This window comes from Rattus norvegicus, chromosome 14, assembly GCF_036323735.1.
Source record: "Rattus norvegicus strain BN/NHsdMcwi chromosome 14, GRCr8, whole genome shotgun sequence".
Classification (NCBI taxonomy): Eukaryota; Metazoa; Chordata; class Mammalia; order Rodentia; family Muridae; genus Rattus; species Rattus norvegicus.
In genome coordinates, this window is record NC_086032.1 from 90,786,971 (window position 1) to 90,804,960 (window position 17,990).

The 17,990-nt window shown below is 45.5% G+C and overlaps 1 protein-coding gene across 18 annotated transcripts in view; it reads right to left on the reverse strand.

Annotated features, from left to right (window-relative positions):
* Grb10 (growth factor receptor bound protein 10) overlaps nucleotides 1-17,990 on the reverse strand; it is a 107,747-nt gene that overhangs the window by 78,318 nt on the left and 11,439 nt on the right. The window contains exon 1 of one of the 18 annotated variants that reach the window (XM_039092313.2): nucleotides 17,670-17,873. The exons of 8 other annotated variants lie outside the window; for them this stretch is intronic. In XM_039092313.2, the coding sequence (XP_038948241.1) occupies nucleotides 17,670-17,675 (6 nt within the window). In that variant the 5' untranslated portion in view covers nucleotides 17,676-17,873. Of the gene's footprint in view, nucleotides 1-15,889; nucleotides 16,521-16,814; nucleotides 17,272-17,669; nucleotides 17,874-17,990 lie in introns of those variants that run through there. 9 more of the 18 variants (XM_063273490.1, XM_039092307.2, XM_039092311.2 and 6 more) reach the window with 9 other exon arrangements.

Consider the following 17,990-nt stretch of genomic DNA (forward strand, 5'->3'; position numbering starts at 1 on the left):
AAAGCATAAATTCTGAACAGAGTATCTTTCTATTCAAAGTATCCCCTATGTAAGGAGGCTGTGGAACCTAGGACACTGGCTTGTATCAAATGGGTATTCACAACAAACATGTGGAATGGATTTAAAAACTGGTAGGAAAGTGAGACCAAGTCTATTAACAGTTTAAAATACACCAAAAGCATACCTAATCCAATGAGTGTAGTTTCAGGTCAGATAGCCCCTTAACAACTGGGCTCAGGAATACTGAGCCTTTCCAGTACCCCTGATGGACTGGCACTGTCTTGGAAAAGATACATTTATTCCAGAGCAGGGAGTCCATACACCCCCCCCCTACTATAGCCATTTCCCCATCACACTGCTTTAGGAAGTGCCTGGTCAGGATTTAGGATAAAGTATAGGACCAGGAAACATTAGGTATAACAATGCTAACTGGTTTTCCCTAAAGTCTAAAGCTTTCCACCCTGGTCCTAAACTTAAGAAAACACAGTAACCAGTTACCTCAGTGACTATAGTGTGTGGAGTAGTGCTTCAGACCAGTCAGTGAGCCCCACAATGGACAGTTATGGGAGCTTTGAAAGTGGGCATAATAGTATATACCCGTAATTCTAGAATTCGAGTGTCACTGGCAGGAAACCAAGAGATCAAGGCTTCCTTTGCATATGTGATAAGTTGGGATGGCCTCAAAACAACAAACAAAAATTTCCCAAAAATTTATGGCTAAAAATGTCTGGAAGTGTTTGGTGGGATGTACACTAATTACCACTGATACTTGTGAGGACTCAGTTGTCAATCAGAGCAATAAGGTTCCGAGTGTGTCATTGGTGAGAGTGCTTGCTTAGTATATGTAAAGTCCATGGTTTAATTGCTAATACCAGGAAAACCAAATCAAATATTTATGACAGTGGATAAATGCAGACCCAGCTCTTGGAGTTCAGATAAAAAGTAGGGCCTGTCATAGCACCAGCCTTTCCTGCCAGGAGGCCCCATTCCTTAGGCTGCTATTGATAACCACATTTCAAGCCAGAAAGGCCAACTGTGAAAATAGTCTTCATTTCCCTGCCGTGTCTACATCAAGCAGTCCTGATCAGGCTATCGGAATGCAGAGGCTTTGAGGAAGAGCTCCATTTGAATGATGTAACCAGAAAAGAAAAACACAGGAGATACAACTTGGTCAGATGATCCTAGCAGGGCCAGGAGTGGTTATGGATGGCCTTCTGCCTATTCAGATGTCTCTCTTCAACCCCGAGAAGGCGTGCCAAAACAAAAATAGACCTACACCTCAAGGAACCTCCGTGCTGCTCACAATAAATTCTTGTAGTGGAGAAAGACTCTGGTAGCACTAAGGGGCAGAGAGACCCAAGGGGGCTTTTACTGCTGGATGCCAGAGCACCGGTTATAGCCTCCTTACTCAGGATCACCCTCCCTAGGTGTGCATGCACCTCAAGCTGCACACACTACAGGAAACTCAAACAGCCATTTTCTAACTATTCCTTGGGCTTCAGACACCAAAGCCCTAACATCTATACTCATCTGTGCCATTAGGAAGAGGGTAAGGTCTGTCAGAGAGATGAGGGCTTTAAATCATGTTCTAGAAATGACATCATTTCTAATTCTCATGTTTGGAGACTCCTACCTTCATTGGACCTATTCTTTTCCTGGATCCTGGTTGGGTGCCCCAGAGCCACTGACTAATGCCTCTGCCACGCGTGGACCTTCAGATCCAGAGACTTGCTTTTAAAATGTGTGGGGGCACAATAAGTCAATCTCTAAGATAAAACAAAAAAATGTGGAAGGTCACCACATCAAATATTGTTGTCTATTTTTAAAAAAATGGATGTTAAACTTTGTAGTTGGAAAAACAAACAGTACACTTTTTAAGTCTTACAAAATGAACTAATACACAACCCACCACAATGACCTCAGGGTTGGTCCATAGCCACAGAGACTGTACAAACACTTCTGGGCATTGCTTACCATGACCCCAGACAGCACCTACAGCAGGCTCTGGTAACCTTGCAAAGCAGACCAACATGTCATGGTCATGGGCTGACCTTGACCATCCCCGTGGGGGCCAGGCACCTTCTGAGTCCAGATGGAACTCCTTCATCTGTTTTCCTTTCAGGAAAAGTATATCTCATGCAGTCTTATAGTTAGACATAGAAAACTTAAGATCTTATTAAGGAATACAAAAACCTGGACAAAAACAGACGTCTTAGCTTATTTCAAGATTTTCTAGAAACAAGGTACCTCTTGATTCTTGTTTGGTATCTTTGGTATCTTCCAAAAATTCCTGAGCTAACATAAAGTGTTCTTTCTGTCTAGCATTCACACACTAAATATTTAGAGTAATAACAGTGACTATTTAGACACACAACAAATCCCAACTTCCACAACAAAGATATTCAGCCTGGTTGGCCACAGGGAAGCCTAGACCTTCTTGAAAGGAGGCAGAATAAATTTAAAAAAGCAAATTCCACATTGGAAAGATACAAGAGACTACCATGTGTTCACAAAGTAAGGTACTTAATAGAATAAATTAAGAAATACATGAATAAATAGGAATGAAAGAAAAGGCAAATTTCTAAAAGCAGTCATGAAATTTTAGAATTCTATGGCTAGAACATATGGGCAGCCTCAAAGTGAATCAACAATTCAATCCAGGAGACGCAGTACTGCTTGGTGCAGTACAGGTGCCTGTGGGGCCCTGGATGTGAAAACTAGCACCTTTAAAATATAAAAGTGGTCTGGGCAGACAACTCCATTGACAAAATACCTGCTGTGCAAACATGAAGATCTGAATTTTGATACCTAGAACCCATGTAAAAGGTCACACATGGGAGCCACAGATTCAGGGAGAGATCCTGCCTCAAAACTAACAGGTGAAGTACTAGTGTGTGGGTGTGGTACAGACAGGTTTATGCTCATGTGTGTGCACATGTGTGAGCACAATGAAAACAGGTCAATGTCATGCCTTTACCAACTGCTAGCTTTCTGCACAGCTATCTGCTTCTGTGCCTTCCTCTCCATCATTATGGACTCTCCCTCTGCAACCATAAGCCCAAATAAACTCCTCCATTTGTTTCTGGCCATGATAAAATATTTTATCCCAGAACAGAAAGGTAAGCAATATCACTCACTGAACTCAGAACTCACCAGTTGGCTAGACTGGTGGCCAGCAAGCTCCAGGGACCCTCCTGTCTGCCTCCCCAACACTGGGATTAGAGATGTACATGGCCAGACCTGCTTTTTTTTTTTTTTAAATGTGAGTGCTGTGGGTCCAACTTATGTTTGCAGTGTAAGCATTTACTGAGTCATGTTCCTCACCTTATTATCATTATTTTTAAAGAAAAATATCATTGAAAGAAAAAGCCTAAAATCCAAAGCACAGTTGGCAAGAAAAAGAAATCTCCTGCTTGCTTGAGGATTTTGGTGATAAAGTATGAAACAATAAAGAGCCTTAATCTTATACATGGTATATGCCATGCATAAGCCATATTCAGCAGACACGTAGCTCAAAAAGAAAAGAATGAGCAAAACAAGGCCATTCCCCTTACATCAAAGGCAAAAAGCCCATATGCATCATGAGCCCTAACCACGCCAGGGCCAAAGGTCACATGGTGAAATGATAAACAGAAATGCAAAGGGAATGGGGGATAGAGAAACAAATTTTGAAAAAAAATCATTGTTATTTACAGATGAAATAAAGGACAATCAATCAGAACCAAGATGAACATTGAATAAGGTTGCAATCTGGGAGCAGGCTGCAACCCCTGCCCCCTGAATCCCAATAGTAATGCAGTAATTAGAAAGTTGATGGTAAAAAAAAACCCATTTCATTTACTAAAGCATTAAAATAATATTTTCCAGGCAGAAATCGACATGAGACTCTCTGAAGAGAATGAAGGCTTTGTGGAGGAGCCTGAGGGAGCAGGTGTAGAAACACACAAGCTTCCCAGGATGGGGATACTTCTTTACCACTCCTGCGGGACAGGGGAACACAGCTCACTTCACACCCAGTGTTCAGAGTTCCCTTGTTGAACTGAGGCTTTATGTCCTCAGAACACATAGAAAACGTTGAACAACCTAAACTGACCTTCCAAACTCCTGCTTCCCTCCTCCATCTACACTGTTCACATACTGGGCACCTATCAAAGTGCATCCTGGACCCTCCACTGTTCCTACATGCCTTTCACCCAATCCACCAGCCTAACTAACCTTAGCTATAAAAACAATGGAGAGCCATCCATTCCTACCTCTACTGCTGACAGCAGCCAGTCCTTCTCTTCAGATACAAACACTGCTTTATCTTCCAGCACCCTTGTACCCACCCATCCCCCAGCACTGCAGGGCCCATGAACTAAGAAGCATCGACATGCCACCCTCATCCATCTTCTGCTGAGATATCAAAATATCTGAGCCTAGATAATTTATAAATAGAAGCTTATTTGCTCATGGTTCTAGACGCTGCCAAGTCCAAGTGCATGGCCCTGGAATCTGCTTGGCATCTGTCAAGGGCCTTCTTGGTTCATCAGAACATGGTGGCAGCATCACATGGTGAAACTCAACAAATATCCTAGCTTGCTTCTAGACTCTTCTTGTAAACTCACTAACACCACTATGGGAGTCTCCTACACTCATCTGAACCTTATCGCCCATCCGAGGGCCTCGGAGCTCCATATACTACTTAGAGATTCAATTCTCCATAAAGAAACATGCAAAGGATGAATTCAAATATGATATTTATCGTACATTGAATTCACCCAAATATCCAATGGATGTTGTCGGAAGGAGCCCATCCACCTGTGCCCTTGAGGAGCTCTCCCACCCTCCTCACACCTAAACACAATGGGCTTATTAAGTGCTTCAGGCTAAGTCACATGAACACTGACTACATAGGCCCTGCTCCGTGTATAACTTCCAGGAAACCTAGAAGAACTTAGCCTTCTACTTTCTTGTCTTTTTTACCCATCCTTTTTCTTTCTTTGTCTTTCTTCAGTAAAGGAGTTTAAAGAAAAGATAAGCACACACAGGGAGAGCCATGAAGGGCAACCCTGGAGGCAGCTACACTTTGAGAGGCAGCAGGCAGGTGACTAGATAAGAGGATCCCTCCTTCTATCTGTCTGTCTCCTTTTCCTCCTCCTCCAGGACTGTGTCTCTGGAGAGATGGGAGTCTGAGCTCTCTAGCACCTTATCAGCCTATTATCAATGCTGACCATGCCACCTCACATTCCTCAAAGTCCAGCAACCTTTACTACCACTGCTATTTTATCACACCTTTTCATGCAGCACATTCTACCAGTAACTAGAAGAGACAAGAGCAGGTTTTCAGAGTCAAGTTATACCCATGCAAGTGTGAGGAAACCTTGCCTCTCAAGGGATCAAAATTTTAGCAAAGACAATGAAAAAAAAAAGAATAGCAAGAAAGCAATTATTACTGACTCAGAAGTGCACGGCACTGCACAGAGCAGGTCTGATGAAACAGGATACACACAAGGACTGAAAAGTACTCTACTTAAAAATGCAACTATCTATATTAATTTTCTTAAAATTGGCAGCTGTTTATAAAAACTACAGGTAATCTATTAGTTGGTCTTCTTTGTCCCCAGCTCAGGTGTTAGAAGTAGACTACTGCGTTTTCAGTCTTGCAGACCAGTCTCATGAGGAGAAAATTATCCAAAGACAAGAATGTTGAGCTTTGGCCCTTTCTACTCCTTGTCCTCCAGTTCTAAAAGTGGTACCTGGATTCCAAGGAACCAGGACAGGCAGTGTACAGCATATGCCACTTCAAGGGTGGCATTCAAACTGAGGGAGGAATTATTTTAGAACTGGAAGTATAGCCCACTCATACTGGCATAGCCTCACTTGGTGGCTCTCTTCTGGTGCTCTATGGCCACATGGGGGTATTAAGAAATAATCTCTTCAGAAATGCACAGGCCTGACTATTGAAGCTCCCCTACTTCTTAGTCCCATGTCTTCTGTCACATTTCTGAGTCAGGATATGGTAGTCCCTTCATACTAAACTTAGGATGTACAAGGGGCAGTTCAGTCCTCAGCATATGCTTAGAGGCCCCAGAGATGGTCCATTGGTCTTTCCACCCAATTTGGTTTGTATGTTGGGTGCATCCTTTGAAATTTAAGTGTTGAGAGCACAGAATCCTCAAATTCATGTCAATGGACTTGGAAGCAGAGGTTTTGGGAGACGGTTGGAAGTGTGTTATATGGTGAGACGGTTGGAAGTGTGTTATATGGCTTATACTATTAGGAAGACGGTTGGAAGTGTGTTATATGGTTTATACTATCAGGAAGACTTGACAGAACACATCTGCTCTGTCTCCCCATGTGACACCCTTGGCTGCTTCAGACTCAGCAAGAAGGTCTTTCTGAGGTGCCAGCACCTTGCAGAACTGTGAGTGAAGTTGATGTTTACCAATTACCTGAGCTGGGATATTTTGTTACAGCAACAGTAACTAAAAGATTAAAAGGAAATTCTCGATTTGACTGACTATTAGGGAGAAAATTAGACTCTCCTGACTTCTCCACATTCCCCCATGTTAGGGACTGGAGCTATGCTGGGCTAGCTTGGTAGTCTACTTGTTTTCTATCTTATCATCCATCCTCTCAACAAACCATTATCACAGTGAACTCCTCTGTCTAGCAGGACTCAGCAGATCAGCCTGACCATGTGATGCCTACCATCATGGATTCCTCATTACGGTTGCAGGCCCTGGCTCTAACCTGCTTTCTATCTCAGAGGCTGGAGGGGAGCTGTCCTAGCACCACACCACCATCTCACCACAGACTCCCAGGCCTGCTCCCTCCATCCCGGGTACCTAGTACCCTGGGAGTAAGGCAGACAGTATGCATCAGACATGAAGTAGAGCTTTGACTCTGCTTCAGACCGAACGAAGACACAAACTGCCAAAGGACAACATGGAAAACAACTGTGGGAAGCTGAATCTGTGCTCCACTGCATACCTGACTCGGAAAATTTAGTTAGAAAAGGCAAAAATCCCATATTTCTGTCTCCTTCAATTCCCAATTGTCCTAAAGGAAGAGTCTTATCACTTCTCTTTCCTTCTAGAATCCTTGGGCTAATGGCCAGCAGTTGTGTGGTTTGTACAACCTTACATAACATTTTGTTGCAGCAATCATAATGGACTGAGATAGCATGTACCTCAGATCTAGAAGAGAATGGATAAGCCTACTAGGCTTCGGAATTCATTATTCTTTCATTAACTGAGTCAATTAGTTATTATTAATTATTGAATTATAATTTTTGGGTGCTCACCATATTCTCAGTCTTAACACCCTGAGTTATTTCAACATCTTCAATATGGGCCCTAACTTTGCTTCCATAAACCTAGAGATTCAAGTCATGAGTAGTGTGGCCAACTCTTATCATTGCTCAAGACCCAGGAATGAAGAGTGTGGAAAGGCAAACAGGTTGTAGCACACACGGTCAGCTATTACTTTTATCAGTTCTGCAAGACCTGCACGTGAGCGAGTGTTTAAAGTGTTCTAACTGGGCTTGCCCTCAGGGGGTCCGGAAGGGGACCTTAAGCAGCTGACCTTTGTTCTTCAGGCAACAAAGCCTTCCGATGGGATGTCCCACAGCCATATCTCTGTGGCCCTGAGCAACTGCCCCAGACAGGAGTCAAGAATGAAAGCTGCTTTCTTTGCAACACTCTTCCTTCTAAACCTCTAAAACTTATAGCCCTCTAATGCACCAAGGACAAAAGGCCACCTCACCACCCCCTGCTCATCCCCATCACTGCTAAATAGTTCTACTTTGTCCTAAAGTCTCTCCGATGTTATGGGAATATCACCAGCATTGGTTTCTTTGGCCTCCAACTGGTAAGAGAGATTGAAGATAGAGCTTGTCTGTCAGTAGACCTGTTCAGACCAGATTCACTATACAAACTAAGCAATTAGGGGGCAGGGAAGAGTCAGCTACCTGAACTCAAGTGTCAAGCCTCCCACATTTGATAAAGGCAGAGCTTCTGAGTCCCTCAGACTCCAGAGCCCTGGTACTACCCTGCCTGATCCTGTATCCTCCTGTTCTATGGCTGATGGAAACTGGCCGCTTCAGCCAGTAGGAGGTGGCAAGTGGCTTTGGTCATCAACATTTCCAGGATGTTCTTTTATTTTAGCGTAAGGACACGACAAAAACACCGGAAACCTGAGGAACTCAGAGGTGACTAGATAAGCTCTTCTGAAACTGTAGTTGACACCACAGACTTAGATGTGCCAATGAACAGGTGGGTTCTGGCACAGGGCACTGAAGGGGACATGATCCCACTGGGTCTCCAGGTTCCTGCACCATCCCACACTCCTTGGAGCACGTGACAGATCTCATACACTGGAGCAAGAACGTTCTAGGATACAGGCCAGAATTACTTTTAAGAGACTATAATCTAATCTTTCCACCTTCTTCCTCATTCTTCTAGGATAGGTTGATCTACAGTCACAGGGCATGTGATTGACAACCCAGCCTTCTACACTGGGCACTAGGAGGGCTCGAGAAATGGTCGGCAGTTCCTTTCCTCAGAGTTTTTAATACTGTACTTTTTATTTAAGTGACATTGTACTTAGGTTGTTTTAAAGGTAGGGCAATTTAATATATATATATATACATATATATATATATATATATTTGCTTTGATGTCTCAAATGGTAAATACTGGCAGATAAAGCTCACATGGCCCTGAATTTACACCACACTAAAAACATTTACAGTACATTAAAAAGAAAGCCAGGTGTGGCAGTCCATTCCTGTGATGCAGAGGCAAGAAGCATAGACATTTAGTGTTATCCTTGACTAAATAGCAAGACTGAAACCAGAAAACAAGGAGTAGGGGATGAATGTCAATAGATGTAGCCATTTAGCCACAATTTTTTAAGGCTTTTTAGTCATTTTTAAGGACCAATAGGCCATGAGATTGACAACTTAACAAAATGTTTGTGCTTTGACATCTTCAAAAAGATATTTCTAAAACAACTACACCAGGCTTCATAAATTTTCTCTTGAAACCCAGTCATACACATGAATGTCCCTGGCCAGACCATGTGCCTCCCAGAATGCTTAGGGTAGGACAATGTCTTCTATTCTGCTCCCTGTCAGGAGGCACCCAGAGGTCAGCACCTTCAAAAGTGACTCGACTGTGCTCCCCGAACCCCAGCCTGTGTGTGGACTCTGGCATGATATGTAGTCCCACCATGGAGAATGTTCTTTAGTCTCCTTCTGCACAAGTCATACACATGAGGAGAGGACAGAAGAAAAATGTCACACTTCCAGTATTTCTAGTTTCCAAGAAATTTCTAGCCTTGCCCCTGGGTGAAATGCAGCCTCTTTGGGGTGGCCAACACCCAGAGGTGGCCAGAGCTTGACCATCTTCCCTTTGTCACTGTGAATTCAGAGGTCAAGCTCAAAAACATTTACTGGAGTCCCAGAGAAAAAGTCCCCAGCCACAGAGGAGCAATAGTGCCCAGCTTTTACTGACACACACTATCTGTATTCATCTGTTCCAAATGTATGACATTAAGAATTTGCTGCCTGTGAGGAATGGACCGTGAGGCTCTAGTGAACAACTGTGTATCGCAGGCCTCCCAATGGGTTGGAACATCCAACCACGTTCTGTCTGTGGTCAGGCCACCACATCCGGGACTGAGTACAGCTCTTCAAGGATCTATTTCTGACCTGGGAACATGAGGCACTTTCCAAATGGGGCAAGGGCCTTATCACACCTCTTACTTCTCCTGAGGACTTGGTATAGTACAGTGTACAACGTTCTCCTTGAAAAGCCAAGGCTGGCCCTGAGAGAGTGGGATAAACTCAGTCTAACTTTAATGTGATGAGGGTATCCTTGGTCTGGTAGCAAACTAAGAGTTATCATGAGACTGCGATGGTGGTCTGCATCCTTACCACCATCTTCCGCAACCTTACTTGTCATATCACTCTCTCTATGACCTCAAAAGTTAAAAAAAATAGAGCAAAGTATGTTGTAAATTATTGGCAATTCTTCCAAAAGTTAAACACAGAACTACCAAACGGCCAAGCACTTCCAGGTCTGGATATCTATCTATCTATCTATCTATCTATCTATCTATCTATCTATCTATCTATCTATCTATCTATCTATCCATCCATCCACCCACCCACCCATCTATCCATCCACCCACCCACCTATCTATCTATCTATCTATCTATCTATCTATCTATCTATCTATCTATCTATCTATCTATCATAATCTAGAAGCGGGAGAGTCTAACATGAAGGCTTGGGAAAGCCTGAGGTCTTCACTGCTGGCTTCCAAGATGGCACCTCATTACTCTGCCCTCCACGGGAACAAACATCTCCAGATGCATGAGGATACCAGACCTACTCACTCAGTCCTTTTTTACTAAAGTCCTAATCCCATTCAGAAGGTCTCTGACCTCATGGTTTACCTAGCTCCTAAGAACTGCAACTTTTAATGCTACTGCACGAACAGGAACACAAGAATTTGGGGTCACATATTCAGACCATAGTAGCACACTTATCCATAAATACACTAATCGAAATTAAATTGAATACTTTAAATGGGTAAATTTCATGGTGTGTAAATTATACCTCAGTAAGACTGATTGTGTAAAAGGGAAGGGAAGAGAACACTACAAAAGGCTATTGTCATGAAGTTAATGGGCAAAACAGGGAGTTCTGTGTCCTACAACTTCAAGCCACCATATGCACTCCTCCCCTGAGTATCACGGTACGTTGAAGCACAGTGACTTTTCTGGAAAGTACTGCCTTCGGCCCACTGCTCTAAGCTTCCTCAGCTTAGGAAACCTGCATTGGCCCACTGCTCTAAGCTTCCTCAGCTCTGGACCGTCAGGAAAGTGCAGAGTTGCCCAATATCTCAACATAACTAGGATGATTCTTGATAAAAAGGTGACAAGGAGTGGGACCCAAAGTTCAATGGCCCTATTAATACACCCACTGAGCAACTAGAACAGGCATGAATACAAGAATTTAATAGTGCTTTTATTACCCAGGGAGGTATTTTGGTGTCAGATTTTTTTTTTTAAAGGTAGCACTAAAAAAGAGAATTTAGAATTTAGGGTCACATGTTCAGATAAGACGGAAGCTAATTGTCACTTCCCTTACCAGGGTTAATAATGAGACGGCTTTGACCTACCTTCCAGGACAGGTCAGACTTCATGCTGACAGGGCAAGAGCGTAGTCTGCAGCCTCAGTGGGACATCTCTGTTGTTGCTGTTGACACTGTGAAAGGCCCTTCCTGGTTCTTACCTTACTAAGAGGCGAAGACAGTATGTTGGGGCCCCTGGAGAAGCAAGGTATTAAATTGTACAAGTGCAAAGCAAGTTACTCAGTGGTCGAGGGCTCAGGTCCAGTGCCTCAGGCCCTGTGTTCAATCCCCACAGGACAAGGATGACAAAGAAAGAACCAGCTCAAAGAAAGGCACAATGAGTTTCCTAATCCACTCCAGATTCAAAAGGTTTATGGGTTTTCTGAGAGTTGCACCACTCTAAATGAAGGACGACCTACTACATAAAACCTACAGGAACGCAAGTGAGTTTGCAAACAGGACACCTCAAATATGTATACCGGAAAAACTGATTTATAATTTAGCACATTTAAGAATGCTACTTATGACAATGCAAGGCTAATGACAGAAAAGGTTTCGCAAATATTCCTGGACTAATAGCACTATTAATGGTAGTTCTTAAAGGGTGAAGTACCTTTAATGAAAAATTTCTAGAGAAAGAAGCATTGGGGGGTAACTAGAGGGAACCATACTAAGGCCTCGCTGCAGAAGGCCTGGACATCAAAGTAGCATACTGGTCAGAAAACCAGACCTAGGTCCTACACCACACCAACTGCAGCAGATTTTTTATGGGGCCTTAGAGACCTGTGCATGCTAAAATTAAGGAGCACTGCTTTCAAACAGTGAGGTGGTGTTAAATATTAACAGTTAACAGTATTAACATTTAACTCGTCAGAACTGAAACTTGCTAGCTCCCTTCAAGACAATAAATAAATATTAATAGCAGGCCTCCCTCCTTGCTTATAGCTTTAAATTCTGTGGTCTCGGTTACCTGTGGTCAGCCAACATCTGACATGAAATGGAAAATTCCAGAAATAAGTAAACTGTGCCTGATTCATAAGTACAATCTCACCACAGATGTAAATGCGGACAGGCTCGGTATTGCCATAGTTTGGATCTAAATGTCTCTCAAAGAACTGCATGTGGGGTTGGGGATTTAGCTCAGTGGTAGAGCGCTTGCCTAGGAAGCGCAAGGCCCTGGGTTCGGTCCTCAGCTCCGAAAAAAAGAACCAAAAAAAAAAAAAAAAAAAAAAAGAACTGCATGTTAAAACAGTTGGCCTTTACCTTGGAGCTATAATAGATGGCTGCAACCTTAAATAAAGGAGGCCTATACGGAAATTTTAGTCCTTGAAGGGCTTCAGATATGCCCTTCTCTCTCTCTCTCTCTCTCTCTCTCTCTCTCTCTCTCTCTCTCTCTCTCTCTCTCTCTCTCTCTCCCTGCTTCTCATTGGCCACCACGAGGTGAACACTTTGCTCTGGGACACACTCTCCCCACCAGGGTGGACCACGTTGCTATAGGCCCAAAAGAATGGGGATAAGCAACCATGGAAGGAACTTCTAAATCCCTGAGCTAAAATGAGGGTTCCCTCTTTTTAGCTGATTCTTCCCCGTATTTGTTAAAACAGTGATAGAAAGCTATGAAACTCAGCTCTTGTCTGTAGTTCGAGCCTCCTCTGGGGGGGGTCTCGAAACACTTCTGTGCATTCAAGGGACTCCTGTGCCTGTGTTTGTCTGTCAATCATCTGGAGCTATCCCTCCACTCTTTCTTCTCATCATTTCATTTATTTTCATTGTCATATTTAGCCACTTTTTTTTTTCTTAAATGTGCTGCAGTTGCTGCGACAAAATGCTTGACCGAAGCAACTCACGAGAGAAAGACTTTTTATTTTTGGCTTACGGCTTGAGAGGGTACGGCGCATTATGGTGGAGATGGCGCAGTCGAGGGACAGCTCAGTGCTGCAGGAACTTGGGGCAGCTGGTTAAATTACACCAAGAAGCAGAGGAAACTCCAGCGGAAACCAGGTCTAGACACTATCTGCTACCAGCAACCTCCTTCCTTCGTTTCCCAAAGGTTCTGCCACCTCCCAGTGCCACAGGACCAGCTAGGGACCATGTGCTCAAACACACAAACCTATAGGGTCACACTTCACACGCTAAATGTAGCTAGTTTCAACCCTAGTTTGGGAAAACAGACCAAGAAAACAGGCCGATTCCTCAAAAGTCTGTTGAATGTGACAGGAGAGGGTCTTGTCAAAAGCCATCAAGATTCTCCTTGCAATTTTTGCCCCACTTAAATGCTAAACAACTGCTTAAGGTTGTATCAGCCATCATGGCCATGGCTGACAAAGGTTAAGAGTTCCCAGACTGGCTCCAAAGTGGAGAGAAATCATGTGTAGGTGACTTAAAGTCCCATTTATACCATCAGGATTCTCTTTCTTCCCTGCTATCAAGTTTCAGGCTGAAGCATCCTGAGTTCACCCCTGGTGATTCCTGATGCCTGCAGGAAGCTCTCCACAGACTAGGAATGTTCCTGAAGTGAAGTCCCTGTCCCCAGAAAAGCAGGAAGGCAGAGCCCAATCAATGTTTAGCTACCTCCCAACCCCAGCTCACCATCTCCTTACTCTAACTCCCACCAGCCTTGAGGGAACAAAGCCCACTTGGTTGGAAACAAGAAAGGAGAATACTGGGGGAAAAATGGACAATCATCTATAGATGGGGTTCAGGCACTGATGGCCTCAGGAATGAGGCAAGACATTGGGACATGTCCACCTGTATAGACAATCCTTGAGTGACAGTGGCTTGTAAGTTTTAAATACTGTATTTGAACAGCACATAACTCACCACCTCTACAGAGCAAGCCTGCGACTCAGTACACTGTGAAGTACTAGTCTTATTTCCTCAGCATATCATGGCTAACTAGAGCTCTGTTTGCTGCCTCAGCCAAAGGACATGGGAGAATATTACAGAATGGTACTAGCCCAGGAAGCAATCAAAATTCAAAGTAGGGCTTCTGTTGAATGTATGCTGTTTGCATACCATCATAAAGCTGAAAACCTTTAAAGTCTGGATTAGAAATTATAACAGTGGTAATTCACTTATGAAACTCCCAAAAAGTTAAATTTAAAAAAATGAATCAAATTGTCTCCAGCTATGCCCTCTGTAATGTATTCTATGGATTACAAGCAAATGTGTTCCAACCAAACAATTTTGGATGTGATGAGTGGCCGTACCAACTGTCAGATTTGCCTTTCATCCTCCTGCTTTGGTGGAAGCTGGAATCCTGGGGTCCAGGTTGACTCCCATTTTAAAATGGGATGAAATAGAGAACAAGATGGCTCATACAAAGGCCTCTTCTGACACACTCTCCCAGACCTCCCAGAGTCCAAAGGGCTCAGACTGCTTCCACACCACCCCTCATTTTGCTGTTGTCCCTCTAGTTAGGTAGTAACTCCGCCAGAAGAAGTTGCCAACCTTTTGCCCTAATACCCCAAAGCCCACGTGGTTACAAGGCTCAGAACACAGCATCTCTTCTCCAGCTTCAAGTCCATTAGGAACCAGCCATGGGGGCTGGTGAGATGGTTGACCAAATAAAGGCATTTGCCATCAGCACAACAACCTGACTTCAATCCCTAGGTTCCCTTTTCCAATACCTAGGTCCCCCATGGTGAAAGAAGTGGACTTACATGGTCTGATGACCTTGACACATGGTCTGTGCATGAGCCACCCCTAAATAAAATGTATACATTTAAAAAAAATTAAAGAACCTCCAAAGGGCCTCACAATGATGGTGGATTCCATTTCTCAGATGCAGCAAGGGCCAAGTGGAGTCTGAAAATGGAGGCTGAGCAGTATGTGCTCCAAGGTCATACCCCTCCCCACCTCCCCAAATACTCTGCTACCCTGGGTATCATCAAACCTCAGTCCCCCAGGTCGAAAATGGCATGTTCGTTCACCTGTGCTAACCCAAGAAAGCTTCCTAAGACATTCTTTCTAAGTCATAAGTATGGAACCGTCTGGTTTTTGTGGGACCACAAAGGTTGAAAGTCAGTGAATTCAGACTAAATGTTACCTAATTCTAAAATTCAAAAGATGCACTGTTCTCTGAATTTCCAGAGCCCAGTTCTGGGTGGTAATTACACCACACTGAGAAGAGTGACTGGTGATGGAAATCCTTAGGAGAGGGTTTAGGAACAAAAATAACTCACATTTTAATTCTACCAATCTGGCACTTCTCCCACCCCCTTCAGACTGGTAGTGAAATTGCCATTAACTCCATCTGCTGCCTTCTTCTAACCATTAGCACACAATCCTCCACACTGCCAGGCGGGAGCTATAATCCCCGATTTCTAGTCCAGACACAGGGAGGGGCACGAAGCACAGCAGGAATTCAGCTGGAAGTCCATATGGGGACCTCACACCTACCCCCACAATTAAGTGCATAGTTCTGTGGAACCCTAAATGAGAAGTACCACTTACCATCTTCCTTCTCAGGACTGACGGAAAGGAAAATCTCAGTCGCCCCAACCCCCAGCCTATCATTCCCCCAATCCTCACCCCATTTGCTGAATACAAGGGGTCTGGGCTCAAAGATAATGCACAGGACCATTACCAAACACCCCATCCCAGCCAACAAAACCCAAAGCAAAGAAACAGGGACATGTAGAAAATGATGGCCGAGGCTGAAGGCCCTGGCTACCAACAGGTCAAAATCCCTGCAGTCATTCACTGCGTTCCAAATTCAGACAGAACAAAAATGGAAAAAAGAAAAAAAAAACCCACTCACTTTTTACTCACTGGTCCAGAAATGAAATTATTTGCTAATCCAGACAGCAATGTTCCCAGCCAGCAGCTGCCTGGGTGAATGCTCTGTCCAGGCCTCTTATCAATACCCTGGCAGTGGCTCCCGCCATCAACAGAAAGACGGCAGCTGATGAGAAGAGCAGTCAAAATGTAAACAGGTGATCTGACTGCTTCTCTGAAGACCTACGTCAATGGGTAAGGAATATCGGCTATGGTCATGTGAACAATTTGCTGAACTCAATCAAAAACATAGAGATGACGACAGAATCTGTCACCCAGTTTTAATTAATTGATATTTTCTGTCATTGAAATAAAAGGTTTTATGAATAAAGATTTACAGTGACAATATGCATTTATCCCAGGTTCCTATACTAGACTATTCTCCATTGAGGTTTAAAAGATGACCAGGCCAACCTTAGTATCCTATTTTTAAAGAGAAAAAAAAGGTTCAGCTATCCCAGATGCCCATGTCTGCTTACAGCCAAAGCTGGTTCGCACAACCGCTGTCTACCACTTGGCTGAGAGCAGACGCTACGTCTCCACGTTCCAATTACAGGTTTACGTGGATACAGTTACAACTTGTTACATAACATTTTAAAAATCGAGATTAAAAATGGTTACATAAGACTATCCTACGGCTACCGTCCACCCAGGCTCGCGCGATCCCGGACCGTAGGCGAGCCGGTAGGCGAGCCGACAAGCAAGCGCCGGCAAGCAAGCGAGCCGACAGCCAGCAGCGCAACAGCGCGCCGAGCCCGAGGCCATTCGTGCTCGCGAGCTCGCCGGAGCTGCTCACCACTTGGACCTTTGCAGATTTTGGGAGGCAAACCCTTTCCAAACGACCACCGTGACTTGAGCACGTCTCCTCTTACCCCGAGACCCCCGGAACGTTGTGGATGGCGGAGTACCTGCGCACCTGGAGAGCTGGCTAGCACAGACTTCGCCACACGGGGTCGCTGCGTGCGCGCTACCGGGGTGGCGGACAGCTCCTGAACCCGTCAGTACCCAGCGCGTGGACAGCGCTCCTCATGGACAGCGCTCGGTCGCGCGGCTCGCTGGGGTTCGCCACGGCTCCGCCCCAGCTAAGGGCCTACGGCTCCGAAGAAGGGTCCCGGAGCCCGAGGAGCGTGGAGGCCCGGCAGGCACGCGCTGACAGGCGGCAACATGCGATGACACGCAGTAACACGGGCCGACACGCGGCAACACGCGCTGACATACGTGTTACATGCGCCAACACAGGCCGACAGGCGCCAACACGAACCGACACGGCGAACTAGGTCCTAAGCGAACCCACGGGGCCGAGCTGCGCCGAGCCGAATGAACGCAGCCGGCCCGGCAAGCGCCAACACAAACCGGCACGCGCCAACACAAACCGGCACGCGCCGGCACGCGCCAACACGAGTCGGCATGCGCCACACACAGGCCGGCACGCGCTGGCACGCGCCAACAAACCGGCATGCGCCAATACAAACCGGCACGCGCCGGCACGCGCCCACACGAGCCCGGCACGCGCCGACGCGAGCCCGGCACGCGCCGGCACGCGCCAACGCGAGCCCGGCACGCGCCAGCATGCTCTGGAACGCGCCAGCACGCTCCAGCACGCGCCAACACGGCTGACAGGCGCCCTCACGCACAGACATACGCAGACACGCGCCGACACAGGCCAACACGCTAAGCGAAGCAACACAGCCTCCCGAGAAGCCACCCCAACAAGGGTGCCTTACCTCCCCCGTACCCCCCAAAAAATGCTCGCTTGGACCCACCCCCATTATAGCACAGGTGCTGGGAAGCCTGTCCTGCTGAGCTGGTCCCTGGTCCTCTACCGCTCTCCTCAGCTTCCAGGGAACTGACTGGGCACCCCTGACGACCGGGAGGATGAGGGACGCGGCTGGTCCTTGCGCACTACGGGAACCCCAGGACTAAACCCATGTGACGCAGCCACGCCCCGAGGCCCAGCGGGGGCCCTCTGCTGCCCAATCCCCGGATCCCTGGTTCTCATGGCAACCCTGAAGAACCTCTTGCTCCTAGCTTCTCGTCCTCCCCTCCCCCACTTCCCCCTTCACTCTGATGGGCAAGAACAGGAA